Genomic DNA, 17,272 nt, shown 5'->3' with positions numbered 1-17,272 from the left:
GAGAAGGAAGAAGAAGTGGGGCTGGGGGAGGATGAAGAAGAAGTGGGGCTGGGGGAGAAGGAAGAAAAAGTGGGGCTGGGGGAGAAGGAAGAAGAAGTGGGGCTGGCTCTGTAGGAGCCAGCAGAAGGCAGTTCAGCAGCTTTGGTGGCAGTTCAGCAGCCCCTTGGTCTCCTTTAGAGGGTTTTGGTGGCAAATCCAGCCTTGCCCTGGGCATGGTTTGGACCAGCAGTTCTCTTCCCTCCTGGCCAGGCTCGCCAAGGTCCTGGATTTGAAGAGGAGTGTTGGGATTTACAGGACAAGGCATAGCTGGGATGACTGGAGGCAGTCTAGAGCCACTTCAGCACAGCTGGAGAGCAGAAAGGAGCCTGAGAAGGTGGAGAGGGAGTGGTTGATGAGCTGAGGAGAGAAAGAAAGGAAGAGGGAAGGGGCTGGGGAGGCAGGAGGGCCAGGGAGGTGGCAGAGAGGGGAGGGGAGGAGCTGGGGTGGCCCAGGCAGGTGGGGAGCAGAGAGCAGCTGGGTGGGAAGGTGGGATGGGAGCTGGAAGGAGAGGCTGGGGCAGAGGAGGGTGGAGGTGGAAGCTGTGTAGGGAAGGAGGAGTTTTCAGGAGGAAAGAGCTCTGGATCCTCCCTGCATTCCTGGGAGGTGACAGGGAGCTGGCAGGCAGCAGGTTGGCTTCCAGGAACAGCTCGTTGAGCAAACGAACCCCCACACACACACACACATCCCTGTTTGCCCTCCATCTCTTCCTGCAGTGGCTGGTGGGGGCCCTGGGGGACATGAGGAGGGGGTGCTCTGCTCTCTGGGGCTGTTCTCACACCTTTGCCTGGATGGTGCTCAGGATGGGGGGACATCAGGCAAGGCTGGTGGTGGAGGCAGAGGAGGATCTGTGGGCTCCTGCACGCAGACCTCCTGCTCAGCCCAGCCCTGGGCCTGGCAACCACCTTCAGCTCAGCCCTGGGGGTGCCAGGGCTGTGCCAGGGGCTGCTCCCCCATGGAGAAGTGGCTCTTGGTGTTGGTTACACCTTTGAAGCCATCCTGTCCTTTGCACAGCCTGTGGCTGTTTCCCCAGCGAGGGGGTTCATCTGGGAGGGGGCTACTGCTGGTTCACCGAGCTGTTTGCACAAAGGAGGCATCTCTCACCTCCAGGTGGAACTTCTGAGCAGCTCCCAAGTCTGGCCCTGCAGCCCTGGCCCTGCTCCCTGCCATGGGTTTGCTTTTCTTGGAGGCTGGGGGAGGTGGGAAGCTGGACATCTCCTGCTGGAGCTGGGACCCCTGCAGGGCCACACCAGCAGTCGTCCCACAGACATGGGCAGTGCTGTCCCACCTCCTCCCAGTGGACACATCACCTCCATGGCTTGGCCTTCAACCAGGGCCTGAGCCTCACCAGGCAGGTGTCATGCCTGCCAGTTCCTGCCTGACAAACCCACCTCCACCTTTTTGCTGCTCTTCCTGCTTCTCCCAGGCTCTTCCTGTGCCAGCTCTGCCTCCAGCTGTGACCCTCAGCATCTTTGCCCCATGCCAAAGGCCTCCTGAGCTGTGGAAGTGCCAGGAGAAGCAAACTTCCCCCCTCTACACCTCGGGCAAGGCTGGGACACAGCCTGGCAGTCCCTGGAGTGGCCTCTCTGCCCACAGTGCCCACAGGGCTCTCATGGGCTGGCAGGAGCACACATGCACCCTGTGTAGGTCAGCAAGGTCCAGCAAGACCTTTTGCTTTTCCCTGGGATAAAATGAGTCCTTCTCCTTCCATCCCACATCCCAGCTTGCCCTTGCCCTGGGAACATGGTTTCTTCCCCCAAAAAAGAGGTCACAAGCCTTTCAGCTAGTCACCACGGGTGTTGCAGCCCCTCTTCCAGGGGTTTGTATGGTACAGACAGACCACCAGAGGCAGATCCCACCATGTTTTCAGCCGAGACCTTGAAAAGAGAAGTTGCTGGAGTCCTGCAAAGCCCAGCTGGGAACTGGGGGTCACTTGCCTGATTCCTGCTTTTAGGCATGCAGGGGAAAGCCAGAGCAAAGCCCCTTCTGTGGCATTTAGGTCATCAGCCTGTTGTGTAATGGATAAATTCCTTCTCACTGACTTCATGGAGCTTTGAGGAGCCCACGTGCAGTTTGTTGTGGTGCTGGATTTGCCCAGAATTAAGGGTTCAGGTCAAGGGTTGATTGAGGAAGGTTTTGTTACCTCGGTGGACTCTTCCCCCTGTGTGGTGGACTCAGGGTCAGGTAGATCTAGGAGAGCCTGTGTCAACTGAACCTGCACCTCCTTCAGCTCTCCTGGGACAGCACAGCCCCAGGATTCATCTGTGAGGAACATCTGAGCTGGCACCATGTGCTGGTGGCAGATTCCTTGACCCCAGGAACCGTTTCTCCCTCAGGATCCTTCCTTCTCCTACCACGGAGCAGGAGGAGGGGACCATGGCTGCTAGGGATCCACCTAGGGTGGTGGGACCACGTCTCAGGAGGGATGTGCTGCCCACCTGCTGGCCCCAGGGCTGAGTGCAGGGCAGGGGGGGTGACTTTTGGGTCTCCTTGTGTTAAGAAGAAGGAGAGGATGTGTCTTTGTAAGTGTCACCCTTGTCCTCACGGTGCCTCGGGACGTGGGTTTGTTGCTGCCAGCTGGGACTGGCAGGGTGAGAGCACAAAAGGACTGGAAGAGGAGATCCAGGGGATGGCCCAGCCTGCAGGGCAGTGAGCTGAGAGCAGCTCAGAGGGCTGGGATGATCCGTGGCCTCTCCTGGTACCTGGAGAGCAGCTCCTTGTCTCCCATTCCCAGCGCAGGGATCTGGCTTTGGGGAAAACTCCAGGAAAAGGAGCCTCTGAGAAGGGGGCTCTGGAGGAACCAGGCATTCCTGGGAGGCAGAAGAAGGGGAGCTGGGCTGTCTCCCCTCTCTCAGCACGTGGGTTTGGCAGCCATCACTTTGAGTGGCCTCAACCAGAGCATGTTCTGGAAGCATCCGTGGTTTGGAGATTCAGTCCATCCCTCCCTCTCCTCTGCTTTCTCCATCCAAAACCAGTGGGGCAAGTGGTGGGTGCTCGGGGGTCCTGGAGGCAGCTCAGCAGGCAGAGAGGGGCTTGGGGAAAGCAGCTGGGAAGGGCTCCAGCACCCCTGGGGGGCCTTTGGGGGGCAGCCCAAGGCTGATGGAGAGGTGAGGGTTGAGGCTGGGAATTCCTCTGGGCTCGGCTCCCACCTTCTGCTTTCTGCTCAGGGACCTGGGGTGCAAAACCTGGGGAGTTGCTCAAGGTGTTCCCCAGGGGATACACCCACAGGTTCCATCCAGATGAAGCCCCCCCCCCCCTGGCATGGGTGGGGGGGAGAAAGGCTTCCTGCTCAGGAGAGGGGAAGGGGCACCAGGGAAGCAGGAGTGACTTTTCCCCAGCTCCTGCTTCCCAGAGCCTGCTGAGATCTGCCTCCTCCCTCCCTCGCTGTCAGTTTGTCCCCCTTCCCCTCTGGGCAGTGTCTGTCTGTCTGTCTGGAAGGCAGGGGGTGGAAATCAGTTTGCTTTTGTGGGAAAAGTGCTCCAGAAGTTTCAAGCCTGATGTCAAGGGCCGGGCTGAGCTCCCCCCGCCCCCCCACACCTCACCCCTGGTTCTTGCCTCAAAACCAACAGGATGCTGATGTTCTGCTGGCACTCCTTGATGAGGAGGTGGGATGAGAGGCATCTCCTGCCCCCCCTGCCTCGGGTGGGCAGTGTTCCAGGGGCCCACCAGCCCAGCTCAGGGGTTTGGGATGGTGAGAAAAAGGGGACTTGCTGCAAAGGCCACATATTTCCCTCGTTCCCATGGCAACCAGCCCATTAAAGAGATGTAGATTAAAGCTCCCCAGCTGGTGTGTGTTCATCAGGCAGCCAGGGCCCCCATTCCTCCTCCTCCTTCTTCTCCTCCTCCTTCTTTTCCTCCTCCTCCTCCTCTTCCTCCTCCTCAGCACTCAGGGCCCTGCTCCAGGCTCTCCAGTGTGTGTTGAGCCAGGACTCAGCCTGGAGAAGAGAAGGCTCCAGGGAGACCTGAGAGCACCTTCCAGTGCCTGAAGGGGCTCCAGGAAAGCTGGGGAGGGACTTGGGACAAGGGCAGGGAGGGATGGGATGAGGGGGAAGGGATGAAAACTGGAAGAGGGAGATTTAGGTTGGACATGAGGAGGAAATTCTTTGCTGTGAGGGTGGTGAGACCCTGGCCCAGGCTGCACAGGGAAGCTGTGGCTGCCCCATCCCTGGCAGTGTTGAAGGGCAGGTTGGATGGGGCTTGGAGCAGCCTGGGCTGGTGGGAGGTGTCCCTGCCCGTGCAGGGAGGTTGGAACTGGATGATCTATAAGGTCTCATCCCACCCAAACCAGTCTGGGGTTTATAGTACTAGTCCTACAGTGCAGCAGGTAGGGAGGTGGTTGTCTCAGCATCCTCATCAGATCCTGGTTACAGGAACCATGTTCCTTTCCAGTTGAAGCCCCACCTGAAGCAGAGCTTGCAGCCTCAGGGAGGCATGGAGGACCTTCTCTGAACTCTCATCCCTGCACAGCAGGCTGGGTTGCTGCCTGGGCAGTGCCTGCTGGTGCCCAGCACCACCTCTTTTGCCCCAAGACAATCCTCCATGGCCTCCCGTGCTCCCACTGTGCCTCAGGACCCTGTGTGAGCAGAGGTGGCCCTGGTGGGGAGGTGAGGTGGGGCTGGTCACCACACAGTCACTGCTCACGGCACCTGGAGCTGAGCCGTCCCCCCCCAGCCCTTCCCACCACCCCAGGAGGTGGCCGTGCACCCCACCGCCTGCACCCCTCGTTTCTTCTGGGTGTGGGGGCTCACCCTTCATGCCCCCATGGCCACGAGGCTGTGGTGGTGAGCCCAGGGCTCTGGTCTAACTCCTGCTGCCTTCTCCACAGCCCCATGCTCACCTACCGCGTCGACGCCGACAAGGGCTTCAACTTCTCCGTGGGCGACGACGCCTTCGTGTGCCAGAAGAAGAACCACTTCCAGGTCACGGTCTACATCGGCATGCTTGGAGACCCCAAGTATGTGAAGACCCCCGAGGGCCTGAAACCCTTAGAGTGCTTCTACCTGAAGCTGCACGGAGTGAAGGCAAGCGGGAGCAAAGGGCCAGCAGTGGAGCCAGCAGGGATCGAGGGTGGGCGGCGGGGATCGGGCAGCACCTCGGCTTCATCTTCTGAGTTGTGGGAGAGGCCAGAACAGGGCAGATCTTGAAGCAGGAGTCCTGAGGTGGACTTGGTCACTGCCTGGGTGTCTTCAGGGCTGCCTCTCACTCATCTTTTCCTCCAGAGATCTGTAGACACTCTGGGAAGATCCTTTCACCCTCAGCCAGGAGAGACACCCATGCTTGGACAGCGACCACACTCGAGTCGGGTGTTGCAAGCCAGTTGTCCTGGGTGGTAGGAGGACTAGGCAGATAGCTGGCCTGGGGAGAAGGAGGTGGGACAGGGAAGGTCTCAGCTTTCCACTCCTTGTGACATGCCCCAATCTGTCTCTCCAGCTGGAGGCCTTGAACCAGTCCATCAACATAGAGCAGTCCCAGTCCGACCGCAGCAAGCGGCCCTTCAACCCTGTCACGTGAGTATGGCCATGGGAAGGTCCATGAGGAGAAGGGCAGAAGAGCTGGGGAGAAAGGAGGAGCTGGAGGGCTCAGGGTGGTGCTGTGGGTGTCACAGTCCCCACTTGTCTCCTCTGCTGCCCACGGCAAAGTTTTCCTCTCTTTCCATCCCTCGCTCTGCGCCCGGTTCATAGTCCAGCCATGGTGGGGCAGGTCAGGAGGTGGCCATTCCCCAAGAAACCTCCTCTCCAACCTCCTTCTCACTCACTCCTCTCTTCTCCTCTCCTCAGGGTCAACCTGCCTCCAGAGCAGGTCACCAAGGTCACCGTGGGGAGGCTGCACTTCAGCGAGACCACAGCCAACAACATGAGGAAGAAGGGCAAACCCAACCCAGACCAGAGGTGAGGAGCACAGGGGTGTTCTCCAAGCCAGTCTGAGCACTCAAAGCCCTGGGTTGGGGAGTGTGGCTGGAGGGTGGGGGACGTGGGGGACAGGTCCTGAATTGACCACCCTTGTCTTTGTGGAGGGAAGGAGGCCACAAGGAGGGTCTCCCCAGCTCTGTGAGGGGTTGGGGACAGCGCCTGTGCCCTCCAGCACGAGGAGAGGAGATGTGCCCACCAGGACATCTTGGTGCCTCAGCCCACTGAGGGGGAGCGGGCTGGGCAGGGCAGGGTGCCCCCCTGACCTCTCTCCCCTCCTGGCAGGTACTTCATGCTGGTGGTGGCCCTGCAGGCCCACGCACAGAACCAGAACTACACCCTGGCCGCCCACATCTCGGAGCGCATCATCGTCAGGGTGAGTCCCTTTCCTCCTCCCTCAGCCTCTGCAGCTGCCCCAAGGTCCTCTGCTGGTTGTCCTGGGCCATCCTCCTTCCTTCCTCTGGCTTTTCCGTGCTTTCCCCACCCAACCTTTTCCCACCTTCTCCAAACTCCTCCTGCCATGCTTGGGTTCTGGCTCCAGCCTTTCCCCACCAGCTCAGAGCAGCCTCAGGGGGTGTGAGAAGCTGTTGAAGGATAGGGAAGGTGTCCCCTTCTCCCAAGGTTGGACACCAGTGTCCAGGGCAGAGCTGTTGGGAGCAAGGGAAGAATGTTGTTGGGAATCTGCAGCAGGGATAAAGCCTCCAGGAGCAGGAAGACTGAGTTCCTCCTCAGGGCATCATGTGCAAAGGCAGCAGTTTCTCCAACCTAGAGGAGCAGGAAGGGATCAGCACCATTCCCAGGCTCTCCTGGGGCTCTGCTGGAGCACTCAGCTCCAGGATGTGAAGGCAAGGGGTAAAACACAAACAGGGGCACCTCAAAGTCTGCAGAGTAAGTCCATGATGAACCCCAGGATTTGGGACCCAGGAGCAACAGCCACATCTCTTGGTCTCCTGCTCTCCTAGTGGTTCCGGTTGGGATTGTTGGAACAGCTCTTAGAAGCTGCAAGAAGCTCCAGGAAGCAAGGATGTTCCTTGAGGGAGAGGAGCAGGGCAGGTGTAGCCTTGGTTCCTGCAGAGAGAGGCCTGGAGAGGGCCAGGAGATGAGTGTTGTGAGGGCAGCTGGGATCTGTGCCTCGTGCTGCTGCCACACTCACACCTCCATGGGCTCCCATGTCCCCTGTGGCCCTGCCCTGCCTGGCCCTGCTGGGGCTGCCACAGCTCAGCCTCCAGCTCTTCCTGGGGCTGGGATTGAGGGTGCTGTGGGCTGGAGAGAGAGCACCCACCCCAGGCTCTCCTCACTTGGTCTTCCCAAAATCGCCCTCCCACTTCTCGGGGTGCCTGGATGACCACAGCCCAGTTTCAACCAGGATCTTCCCTGTTTCCCTTCTGTGGGACGAGGACACCCTTGCTCCCGGGTGCCTCTGCTTTTGCCAAGCCTGGGCTGGCAGCTCCTGCTGCAGGAGGGTGCCTGGCCCTGTCTGGGCCACCACAGCACCCCTGATGCCCACCTGTTGCCCGTGGCCTCTCCAGCTGCCTTGTCCTTCTGCAGCGATGTCTCCGTGGGGCTCTCCTGATCTCCCCGCTCTGCCTGCGCCCCCGGCTGCCTCTGCCCGCCAACCCCGCGCCTCTTCCCTCCCCGGGTCTTGCTCCTGCTGCTTTTTCAGCCCCTCACTTGGGTGCCTTCTCCACAGGCCTCCAACCCGGGGCAGTTTGAGAGTGACAGTGACGTGCTGTGGCAGCGGGCGCAGCTCCCGGACACCGTTTTCCACCACGGCCGGGTGGGCATCAATACGGACCGTCCTGACGAGGCCCTGGTGGTCCACGGCAACGTGAAGGTGATGGGATCCCTGATGCACCCTTCAGACATCCGGGTGAAGGAGGACATCCAGGAGGTAAGAGCCAGGAGAGATTTAGGGGTGGCTGGGGGGCTGGAGAGGAGCTGTGGGAAGGGGGAGCGTCCTGGTGAGCTGTGGGTTTCGACGTAGTCCTCGTGGGCCACCTGAGCTCCTCGTGACCAGATGGGAAGTGCCTTGGAAGGCTGGTTGTCCCAAACACAGCCTGTCCACCCTGTCTGAGGCAACGTTGCCTCGTCCACTGCTAAGCCAGAACTGGCACAGGCAGAAGGTACAAACCCAGGGTCAGCTCCAAAGTCCTCTCAGCTGGACCGGCCTGCCCAGAAAAGCTGGGGACAATCATGTCCCAGTGCATGGGAGTTGGATCTAGATGATCTCTAAGGTCCCTTCCAGCCCAAACCATTCTATGAGATTTATGAGAGCTGCCTCTGCCTGGTGGTGGGACTCAGTCTCCTCATGCCTTTCACTACTCAAAGAACTTGTCCAGTGCCAAGAGATGAACCCCAGTGCAAATGCTGCTGGTCCCGATGGTTGGTCTGAGCAGGGTCCTCACAAAGGTTCTGCCATGTCCCACAGTAGGTTCTGCTGCCTGGACTCGGGGTCATGAGAACCCAGGAAGCAGGACCCTGCTGAGGACGTGCCTGTGTCTGTTTTGCCCCAGGTGGACACCACGGAGCAGCTGAAGAGGATCTCCCGGATGCGCTTGGTCCATTACAACTACAAGCCGGAGTTTGCAGCCACGGTGGGCATTGACACCACCTCTGAGACAGGTATGGGCTCTGTGGCCCACCACGGTGACCTGCTCCTGTCTGCAGTGCTGGACCTTGCTTTCTGCAGCCTCCAGTGGTGTTTTGTTCCTGGTGGCACTGCCCTGCCTTTGCTGGCGGCTGCTCCCTGCCCTGCAGCTTCTCGGCACCTGAAGGTGGTTGTTGGGGCAGGGTTGCTCTTTCTCTTGAACCCACTGTGCTGGTTCCACGCAGGTGTCATTGCTCAGGAGGTAAAGGAGATCCTGCCTGAAGCTGTGAAGGACACCGGGGACCTGGTCTTCTCCAACGGGAAGACCCTTGAGAACTTCCTGGTGGTGAACAAGGTTGGTGGCAGGCAGGGTGGGCTGTTGAGCCTGGCTCAAGGGAGCTGTGGAGCTGGACATGGAAGAGGGAAACTGTGCTGGCTGGGAAATGCTTCTAAGCTAACACCACCCGTAGGAGTTTCAGACCTGGGTGGTGTTTCAGATGTCAGGAGCAGCCCTGGGTGGACAGCAGACATCAGCAGGGAGGAACCTGCCTGGTGTTGGTGAAAGTTGGCAGCACCTCCCTCAGGAAGGGCTCCTTGTTGGCAGCCTCCCTAGGGGAGCTCTTAGACATTATCTCCCCTTTCTAGATAAGATAAGGTGGTTATGTCAAGATCACCCAGAGCACCTTGGCTGGTGCTGACCTCTCTGTCACCTGTGGCAGGGACCCTGCACCAAGTGACAGGGTTTTGCTTGGGTTTGAAGAAGGTGCCTCTTGTTCTTGCACCTGTAGACACCTAGATGTGCCATGTTGGGTGACTCCCTGCCCGCAGAGCTGGGTGTTGTGTAGCCAACACCTTGTGGGCCTGGGAGAGCAGGCAGGGTGGCCAGATCCATGGGAGCAGGAGGGCTTCCATGGGCCAGGCCACTCAGACTCTTCCCACCTGCTCCCTGGCAGGAACGCATCTTCATGGAGAACGTGGGGGCTGTGAAGGAGCTGTGCAAGCTGACAGACAACCTGGAGACCCGCATCGACGAGCTGGAGAGGTGGAGCCACAAGCTGGCCAAGCTCAAGAGGTTGGACAGCATGAAGTCAACCGTGAGCTCGGGAGCCTTCAGGTATGGAGGTGCTGAGGGCAGGGCAGGCAGAAGGGATGGCTCCTGCTGAGGCCAGGAAGCCCTGAGGGACAGCTGGGGTTGGGGAAGGGGGAGATGGGGAAGGGCGGTGGCATTTGGCCTGGGGTGGGCTCAAGGAGCTGAGATTGGTGAGACAGGTCTGGTGACTCACCAACAGGACCATGGAGTCGTTCTGATTGGAAAAGACCTGTAAGATCATCAAGTCCCACCACTAACCCAAGCCTACCAACCATAGCCCAACCCTGCCCAGTCCAGAGCTAACCCGTGTCCCTCAGCACCACATCTACATGGTTTTGAAACCCCTCCAGGGCTGGGGATTCCACCACCTCCCTGGGCAGCTTGGCCCAGTGTTTAATGACCCTTGCAGTGAAGAAGTTTCTCCTCACATCCAACCTAAACCCCCCCTGGAGCAACTTGAAGCCATTTCCTTTTGTCCTGTCACTTGTTCCTGGGGAGCAGAGCCCGACCCCCCTGGCTCCAACCTCCTCTCAGGCAGCTGCAGAGCCAGCAGGTCTCCCCTCAGCCTCCTTTCTCCAACCTGCTCCTAGACCAGCCAAAAAAACCCCACTATTGAGTTGTCTCCACGTTTCCCTAGGAAAAGGGAGCATCTTTCTCAGGGCACAGATGTTCTCATGCTTCCAAAAATCCCAACCCTGGGTCAGCTCGTGCAGGTTTGGGGGCAGAATCCAGGCCCTCTGGGCAAAGGAGGAGGAGATGGAGTGACAAGGGTTTGTGGCTCTGGTGCCAGGCAGGACCTTCACCCCTCCCAGAGCATCCCAGCTCCTGGGGACCCTGCACACTCAGCTCTGCTCCTGCTCTCTCCTTGCAGCCAAACTGGAAGCCAGTTCAGCCGGGCGGGAAGTGTGCCCCACAAAAAGAGGCCCCACAAAGTAGCCAGCAAGGTGAGGAACCACTCCCAGAGGAGCAACGTTGTGTGGGAGGAGGTGACCTGTCTCAGAAAGCCATCCCCGTGGTCCTCATGGGTTTCCTGACACATGCTGCAGAGGCTCTGTCCACTCCCATGTCCATCATCCTCCTCTTTGTCCATGCCTAAGGAGGAGCTTTGGTGGTTTCTCCACTGAGGGGGTTCAGGGCTTGCAGGAGAACTTGTGGTGGGATCTGTGGGAGGACCAGAGCAGGTAGGATTCTGGAGCTGATCTTGGGGTTTTGCACTTGCAGTCACCGTCGGTGGTCCCGGAACAGGCCTGCATCAGCCAGCGCTTCCTGCAGGGCACCATCATTGCCCTGGTCATCATCATGGCATTCAGGTGAGGCCTGGGCTCCTTCTCCACGGGCTCTTTCCAGCTCCTTCTTTGCTGTGCCATCCTTGGGACGTGTCGGGAGGGGCTGTGGACTCACCCACCGTGTCTTTCATGGGCTGAAGTCACAGAATCTCAGAATCGTTCGGGTTGGAAAAGATCTGTAAGATCATCAAGTCCAACCATAACCCAACCCTGCCCAGTCCAGAGCTAACCCATGTCCCTCAGCACCATCTCCAGGGCTTGGAAACCTCCCCAGGGATGGGGACTCCCCCCCTGCCCTGGGCAGCCTGGGCCAGGCCCTGACAGCCCTTTGGGGGAAGGAATTGTTCCCCAGATCCAACCTCAACCTCCCCTGGAGCAGCTTGAGGCCGGTTCCTCTTGTCCCATCCCTTGTTCCTGGGGAGCAGAGCCCGACTCCCCTGGCTCCAACCTCCTCTCAGGAGCTGCAGAGCCAGCAGGTCTCCCCTCAGCCTCCTTGGCTCCAGGCTGGACACCCCCAGCTCCCTCAGCTGCTCCTCACAAGTTCTCCAGCCCCTTCTCCTGCTCCAGCCCCTTCCCCAGCTCCCTTGCCCTTCCCTGGCCACCCTCCAACCCCTCCATGTCCTTCTTGTCATGGGGGGCTCAAAACTGACCCCAAGATTCAAGGTGTGGCCTGGTCCTGCTGGGCACCCTTGGTGCCATGTCCCTTGCCCCATGGCCACCCTTCCCCTCTCTCTCTTCCCAGCGTGGTGTCCATGTCCACCCTCTACGTGCTGAGCCTGCGCAGTGAAGAGGACCTGGTGGATATCGACGGGTTGGTACCTCTGGGCTCCATGGGGGGACTGTGGGTGGGGGAGCAGGGGAGTCTGGAGCACAAGAAGCAGCATCTGAGGGGGGACAGAGCACAGGTCCAGGCTCTGAAGCCAACCAGGCACGTCCACATGTCCGTGTCTGGGGTCAGTTCAATGATCTGGAGCGAGAAGTGAGGAAAGGAGAAGAAAAATAAACCAACCCGGTAGTTTGGCTGCTCTGGTGGCTGCTCTGAGTGTTCCTTGGGGGCCTCTTCAGCTGGACCCACACCAGCATCATCCCACTGGTTGCAGTGGGGCTGGACCAAGAGTTTTCCTCTGGAAATCGTGTCCATAGGGTGGAGGGAGCAGCCCTGGCTGGACCAGCCTGCCCAGCTGCTGCTGGGCCTGGAGTTCCAGGACACTTGGTTCCCTTGAGACCTCAAGTGACCAGATAACGAGTCTCTTCTTCTCTCTCTCTTCTCCCTGTCCCATTTCCCTCCTTCCTCTCCTGCTCACATCTCTCACCCAACCCATCTCCTGACCGACTCCTCTTTCATTTCCCCGTTCTTCTCTCTTCTCACTTCCACGATCATCTTCCATATCCTCTTCCATTGCCCACCATGTCCTCCTCCCCTCCTTCCCACCTCCCTCCCCTTGTCCTGCAGCTCCTTTGCTGTGCCCACTGCCTGTCTCCTGGCCCTCCTTCGGCACGGGGGTCCTGGGGTCCCGCTGGCTCTGTGTCCAGGGTATGTGACTGGTTCCTTCTCCTCTTCTTTCATTCCTGCCTCCCTTCCCTCCCTGCCTCTTCTTCCATCTTGCACCACAGAGGACCAAGGATCTGAAGCAGAAGGATTGGAAAATGCTCCAGCAAGGGTGGGACTCCAAGAGGAAGGGTCGTGGCCACCCTGTCAGGGTGGGGGAATCAGGAGTAGGAGCTGAAGAACCAATTGATCTGGAGTTCAGTAGATGACATCCTCCAGGGAGAGCAGGAGCAACTGGAAGGGGTTGTGGTACCAAGATGGAGACTGTGAAGGATGAGCCAAAAATCCATTCCTGTCCTCTCTTCATGAGTAGCTTTGTTGTGGAGGGTCAGTCTCAAGCACAGGGCAACTTCTTGTGCAAAGGCAGGACAGGAGAAGCCCTAAGTTGTTCCTTTTTAGGAGCCATCAGGGCCGGGGATGTTTGAGAGGAGCAGCCTGTGTCTCCTTTGCACCAGAAGAAGAAAGAGGTGTAAGAAGATCAGACTTGCAGGTGACAAAGGGGTGGTTTGATTTCTCCAAGTGAGTGGAAGCTCCATTTATCTTTAAAGAACTTTGGGGACAGGCCAAGCAGAATGTGGGAGAGAGACAACTGACCTTCTCCTGGGCCTGGGAGGGGCTGGACAGGGAAAAACTTGGTTAGGAGCTCAGTGAAGTGTCCTGCTCTGTGGACAGCCTGTCTCCAAGAGCTCAGGGCCACCTTCCTTGGGGAATGGGAAGTTCTTGGAGCCTGTTAGAGACCCAAGCACGTAAATCCACCCTGAGGGTGACTGTTGGAAACCACAGAATGGCTGGGGTTGGAAGGGACCTCTGGAGATCATGGAGTCCAGCCCCCCTGCCAGAGCAGGTCCCCCTAGGGCAGGTCACACAGAAATCAGGTCCTCTCAGCACACCCTGTGCCACAGTGAGCATCAAGGGAGTGTGGCTGGTGTCCTCTGGACCAGCTGGGCCTTGTCCCACAGGTGGGACTGCCACAGGGTCTGCTGTGGCACCTCCTGCCTGTCCTTGCTGTCCTCCTGGCTCCTCTCCTTTCCAGCTCCATCTCTGCTCCTCCTCACCCTCGTGCTCTCCACATCTCTGCTCTTGCTCCCTGTACCTGGTCCCATCACCCTGCTTGCTGCTACGGCTGCTTCTCCACCTACCAGTGACACTGTTGTCCCCCCATGGTAGAGGTTCTCACTGTATTTTCCTGCCTTTCAGGTCCAGCCAGAACTTTGACAAGACGCAGCTGGTGAGATCCACAGCTGCCTCGGGCAGAGCCAGTGGCAGGACCCCCCCACGCCACGGTGGGTCCCAGTGGGGCAGGAAACCTCTGCAGAGCTGTGAGATGTGCATGAGGAGGGCTTGGGGTGCTGGGGGAGGAAGGTGGCAGCTCCTCCATGCCACTCCTTGCTGCCACTGCTCTGTCTCCATGCTGGGAGGTCCTGGGCTCTTCTTTTCTGGAAGGGATGGTGGGGGCACTTGGTGTTGCTCCTCTTGGATGCCTCTCTCCATGACCTCATTGGATATGAGGAACAATTTCTTGCCTGGAGGAGTGGTCAGGCTCTGGAACAGGCTGGCCAGGGCAGGGGTGGAGCCACCATCCCTGGAGGTGATCAAAAAACATGTAAATGTGGCACCTGGGGACCTGGTTTAGTGGGCACGGTGGTGCTGGGCTGGTGGTGGGACTGGGTGATCTTAGAGGCCTTTTCCCAGCTGAATGATGCCATGATTCTGTGACTTACTCCCCTGTCCCTGCTGCTTTCCCTGCAGTCCCAGAGGACACACACGACTCAGTCCTTGACCTCCCTGGTCCCAGTGTCCTGGCCTGCTTCAGCCCACCATGTTTCTCCACCTGCTGCTCTGCTGCTCCCACCAACCTCTCCTCCGTTGTCCTCTCTGAGACCAGTCCCACTCGTGCCACCAACAGGACAGGTAGGTCCCAGCCCAGCCTCCCAGGAGGTGCTGGAGCCATGCTGAGTTATGTCTGTCCCACCATGACATCACCTCGTGCCTCCAGCCCCCTCTCACCTCCTGTCCTACCTCTGCACCTTACAAGAAGGACATGCAGCCCACCTGGTCCAAAATGTGCCTGTTTCCTGGTTGGAAACCTGCTCTGGCATCTTCAGACATCCTTGATTGTGCTGCCAGGGGTGCCTGGGGGCTGGAAGGTCTTTGGAGCCACCTGCTTTGCCAGCAGAAGGTCATGAGAGGCTGCAGCAGGTTGGAGCAGCCGTACCTTGTGGTCTGACCTCCCCTGGAGCAGGGGCTGGGCAGGCCAGGAGCTGTGCTGCTTCATGGCTGCCCAGGCAGGACTTTCACCACCTCACCTGCTCCATCCCTGCCTCCTGCAGAGCCCTGACCCCCCGGAGTCTCCACCCCACCTTCCACAGGTGCCCCACCTGGTCCCCACAACCTGCTCCGACTTCCCTGCCCAGATCCCTCCCGAGGCTCGGAGCGGGGGGGATAATTCAGGAGGTGACAGGAGGGGACATCATGTTGTCTCTGCGCAGGCCTGGGTGGCTCGGGGGAGGTCAGAAGTGCCACCAGCCTCCCTCTCTGCCTCCCAGCCCAACCTCTCCTCTCCCTCCTCTCCCCAGACCAAGGCCAGACCTCGCTCCTGCCGGCGACAAACATCAAAGCCAAGTCCAGGGCCATGACGGGAAAAGCCACCTCCTACACCAAGTGGCCCAAGGCCCCTGACAGGTCTCAGAGCTTCGGCAGCCCCAACGCCAGCCCCTCTTCCCCCTTTACCCATGGCCAGGCCAAGTCCAAGTCCATCTCCAACCTCTGGCTCTCCCGCAGCGACTCCCCCCCGGGGCAGGTCCGGCCCCGCCGCGGCCTCCGGGAGCCGCCGGGCGATGCTGGTAGGTGGAGCAGGGAAGCATGGAAGGGTTTGGGCTGGGAGGGACCTCAAAGATCATGCCATGGGCAGGGACACCTCCCACCGGACCAGGGGAATCCAGGGCTGTGAAGGCTGCAGGGCTGGGGCTTCCAGGCTGGCATGTCGGACGACCCTGAGCCCAGGCAGAGCTCAGAGCCCCAGTGACCTGTGTGTGGACAGATCTGAAGGTGCTGCTGGTACCACAGGGGCTGAGGGAGGAGATGAGAAGTGGAGTCTGGAGGAAGGCCAGGCTGGCTGATGTGTTTCTGCTGAGGTTATAGATTCACAGACTGGTTTGGGTTGGAAGGGACATTAAGGATCATCCAGTCCCAACCCCCTGCACGGGCAGGGACACCTCCCACCAGCCCAGGTTGCTCCAAGCCCCATCCAACCTGCCCTTCAACACTGCCAGGGATGGGGCAGCCACAGCTGCCCTGGGCAGCCTGGGCCAGGGTCTCCCCACCCTCACAGGGAAGAATTTCTTCCCAAGATCTCACCCAAAGCTCCCCTCCTGCAGCTCAGAACCCTTCCCTCTCATCCCATCCCTCCCTACCCTTGCAGAAAGTCCCTCCCCAGCTTTCCTGTAGGGCAGTGAGGATGATGAGGACAGGTGGTCTCAGTGCCAGGCATCCCTTCCATCCAGCCCTTCTCCCTCGGGGTCCCCAGGCCACCCTCCCTTCCCTGTTCCTGAGCAGCCCCCTGTTCCCACCCCAGGTCCTGGCCCAGAGCTGCTTTCCATCCGGATCCTGGAGACCAACCTGCCCATCGTGTCCCGACACTGCGCGGCCCCCGGCGCCTGCAGGTAAGTGAGCCAGGGCTGCCCAGGGGGGCTCCAGGGCCACCAGCACCCTGGGAGCTCCTGAGGAACAGCAGATGGGCAGGTTCCTGGAGCCTTGGACCCATTTGCACCATCACCCCAACTGCAACTCCTGCAGCTTCTTTGGGCAGAGGAGCCGGGGCTCCGAGTCCTTCCCTCGGAGGAAACTGCACGTGGTGCTGAGTTGGGAACTAGCCTGGGAAGCCCTCTCCTCTGAAGTCTCAGCCCGACAGGGACTCTGGGTCCTGTCCCAACCGTCTCAGCCCCGTTGGCAGCGCTGTGGTGAGGTTTCATGTTCTCTCTGTGTCCCCAGGCCTGGAAACTTCTCCTTCCGCATCCCCGTCAGCCAGCTGACTGCAGTGAACACCAACCTCACCCTGGAGATGAAGTGAGTGGACAGGACTCATCTCCCCGCTGTCTTGGTACCCCTGAAGCTCCTGGATATGGTGCCATGTGGCCATGGTGCCTCCTGCCAGCTCCCTTCCAGGGACTTACCATGTGTGTTCTCCCCAGCTCCTCCTCTGCTGTGTCCATCTCCCTCTGTGGCCTTGTCTCCAGCGATCCCTGCCAGGAACCTGTGAGCACCAACAGCTCCACTGATGCCACAGACACACAGGTAGGGAGGGGACAGCTCACCAGAGCCACAGCACAGCACCCAGCCCTCCAGAAGGGACTGCAGCAGCTCCACTGCTGGCCCTGGAGAGGTTCCTCCTCACCCCTCTCCACTGCTGACCCTGGAGAGGTTCCTCCTCACCTCCACAGCCCAGGGTTGTGTGGTTCCTTACCAGCCTGGCCTGGGTAGAACATCCCCTGCTGCTCAGCCCCCATCTCATCCCAGCTCTCCTGTTTTCTCCCCCAGGAAACCACACACCGTTGGCCTCTGGTGATGATGTCTTTCCAGGAGTTCACCTACCACTTCAGAGTGGCACAGCCTGTGAGTACCAGCAGCTACTTCAGCTTCCCTCTTGCCCAGGGCTGAGCAGAAGGATGGGACCATGGCAGGTTCAGCAGCCACGTGGCTCTGAGAGGCCTCCAAGGCCCTCTCCATCGTGGCTCTTGCCTTCCACAGTTACCTGGGTGGTGGGGGGATGATTCTTCTCTGTCCCAGCACATCATTCCAGCAGAATTCCTCACCTTGGAC

General features: G+C 59.6%; 1 protein-coding gene across 4 annotated transcripts in view; it reads left to right on the top strand.

Annotated features, from left to right (window-relative positions):
• The window catches only part of MYRF (myelin regulatory factor), a 57,316-nt gene that overhangs the window by 35,924 nt on the left and 4,120 nt on the right, over positions 1 to 17,272 (top strand). Inside the window, exons 8-27 of one of the 4 annotated variants that reach the window (XM_051620780.1) lie at positions 4,862 to 5,057; positions 5,467 to 5,543; positions 5,814 to 5,924; positions 6,228 to 6,318; positions 7,633 to 7,833; positions 8,456 to 8,564; positions 8,775 to 8,884; positions 9,483 to 9,643; positions 10,491 to 10,563; positions 10,841 to 10,929; positions 11,648 to 11,716; positions 12,359 to 12,439; positions 13,652 to 13,737; positions 14,204 to 14,365; positions 15,031 to 15,136; positions 15,236 to 15,297; positions 16,029 to 16,116; positions 16,445 to 16,519; positions 16,645 to 16,747; positions 16,991 to 17,065. In XM_051620780.1, coding sequence (XP_051476740.1) covers positions 4,862 to 5,057; positions 5,467 to 5,543; positions 5,814 to 5,924; positions 6,228 to 6,318; positions 7,633 to 7,833; positions 8,456 to 8,564; positions 8,775 to 8,884; positions 9,483 to 9,643; positions 10,491 to 10,563; positions 10,841 to 10,929; positions 11,648 to 11,716; positions 12,359 to 12,439; positions 13,652 to 13,737; positions 14,204 to 14,365; positions 15,031 to 15,136; positions 15,236 to 15,297; positions 16,029 to 16,116; positions 16,445 to 16,519; positions 16,645 to 16,747; positions 16,991 to 17,065 — 2,125 coding nt within the window. Of the gene's footprint in view, positions 1 to 4,861; positions 5,058 to 5,466; positions 5,544 to 5,813; positions 5,925 to 6,227; positions 6,319 to 7,632; positions 7,834 to 8,455; positions 8,565 to 8,774; positions 8,885 to 9,482; positions 9,644 to 10,490; positions 10,564 to 10,840; positions 10,930 to 11,647; positions 11,717 to 12,358; positions 12,440 to 13,651; positions 13,738 to 14,203; positions 14,366 to 15,030; positions 15,298 to 16,028; positions 16,117 to 16,444; positions 16,520 to 16,644; positions 16,748 to 16,990; positions 17,066 to 17,272 lie in introns of those variants that run through there. The other 3 variants (XM_051620777.1, XM_051620781.1, XM_051620779.1) reach the window with 3 other exon arrangements.

Source organism: Apus apus, chromosome 5 (assembly GCF_020740795.1).
Source record: "Apus apus isolate bApuApu2 chromosome 5, bApuApu2.pri.cur, whole genome shotgun sequence".
In the NCBI taxonomy this organism is placed as follows: domain Eukaryota; kingdom Metazoa; phylum Chordata; class Aves; order Apodiformes; family Apodidae; genus Apus; species Apus apus.
This window is presented reverse-complemented; position numbering and strand designations above follow the sequence as displayed.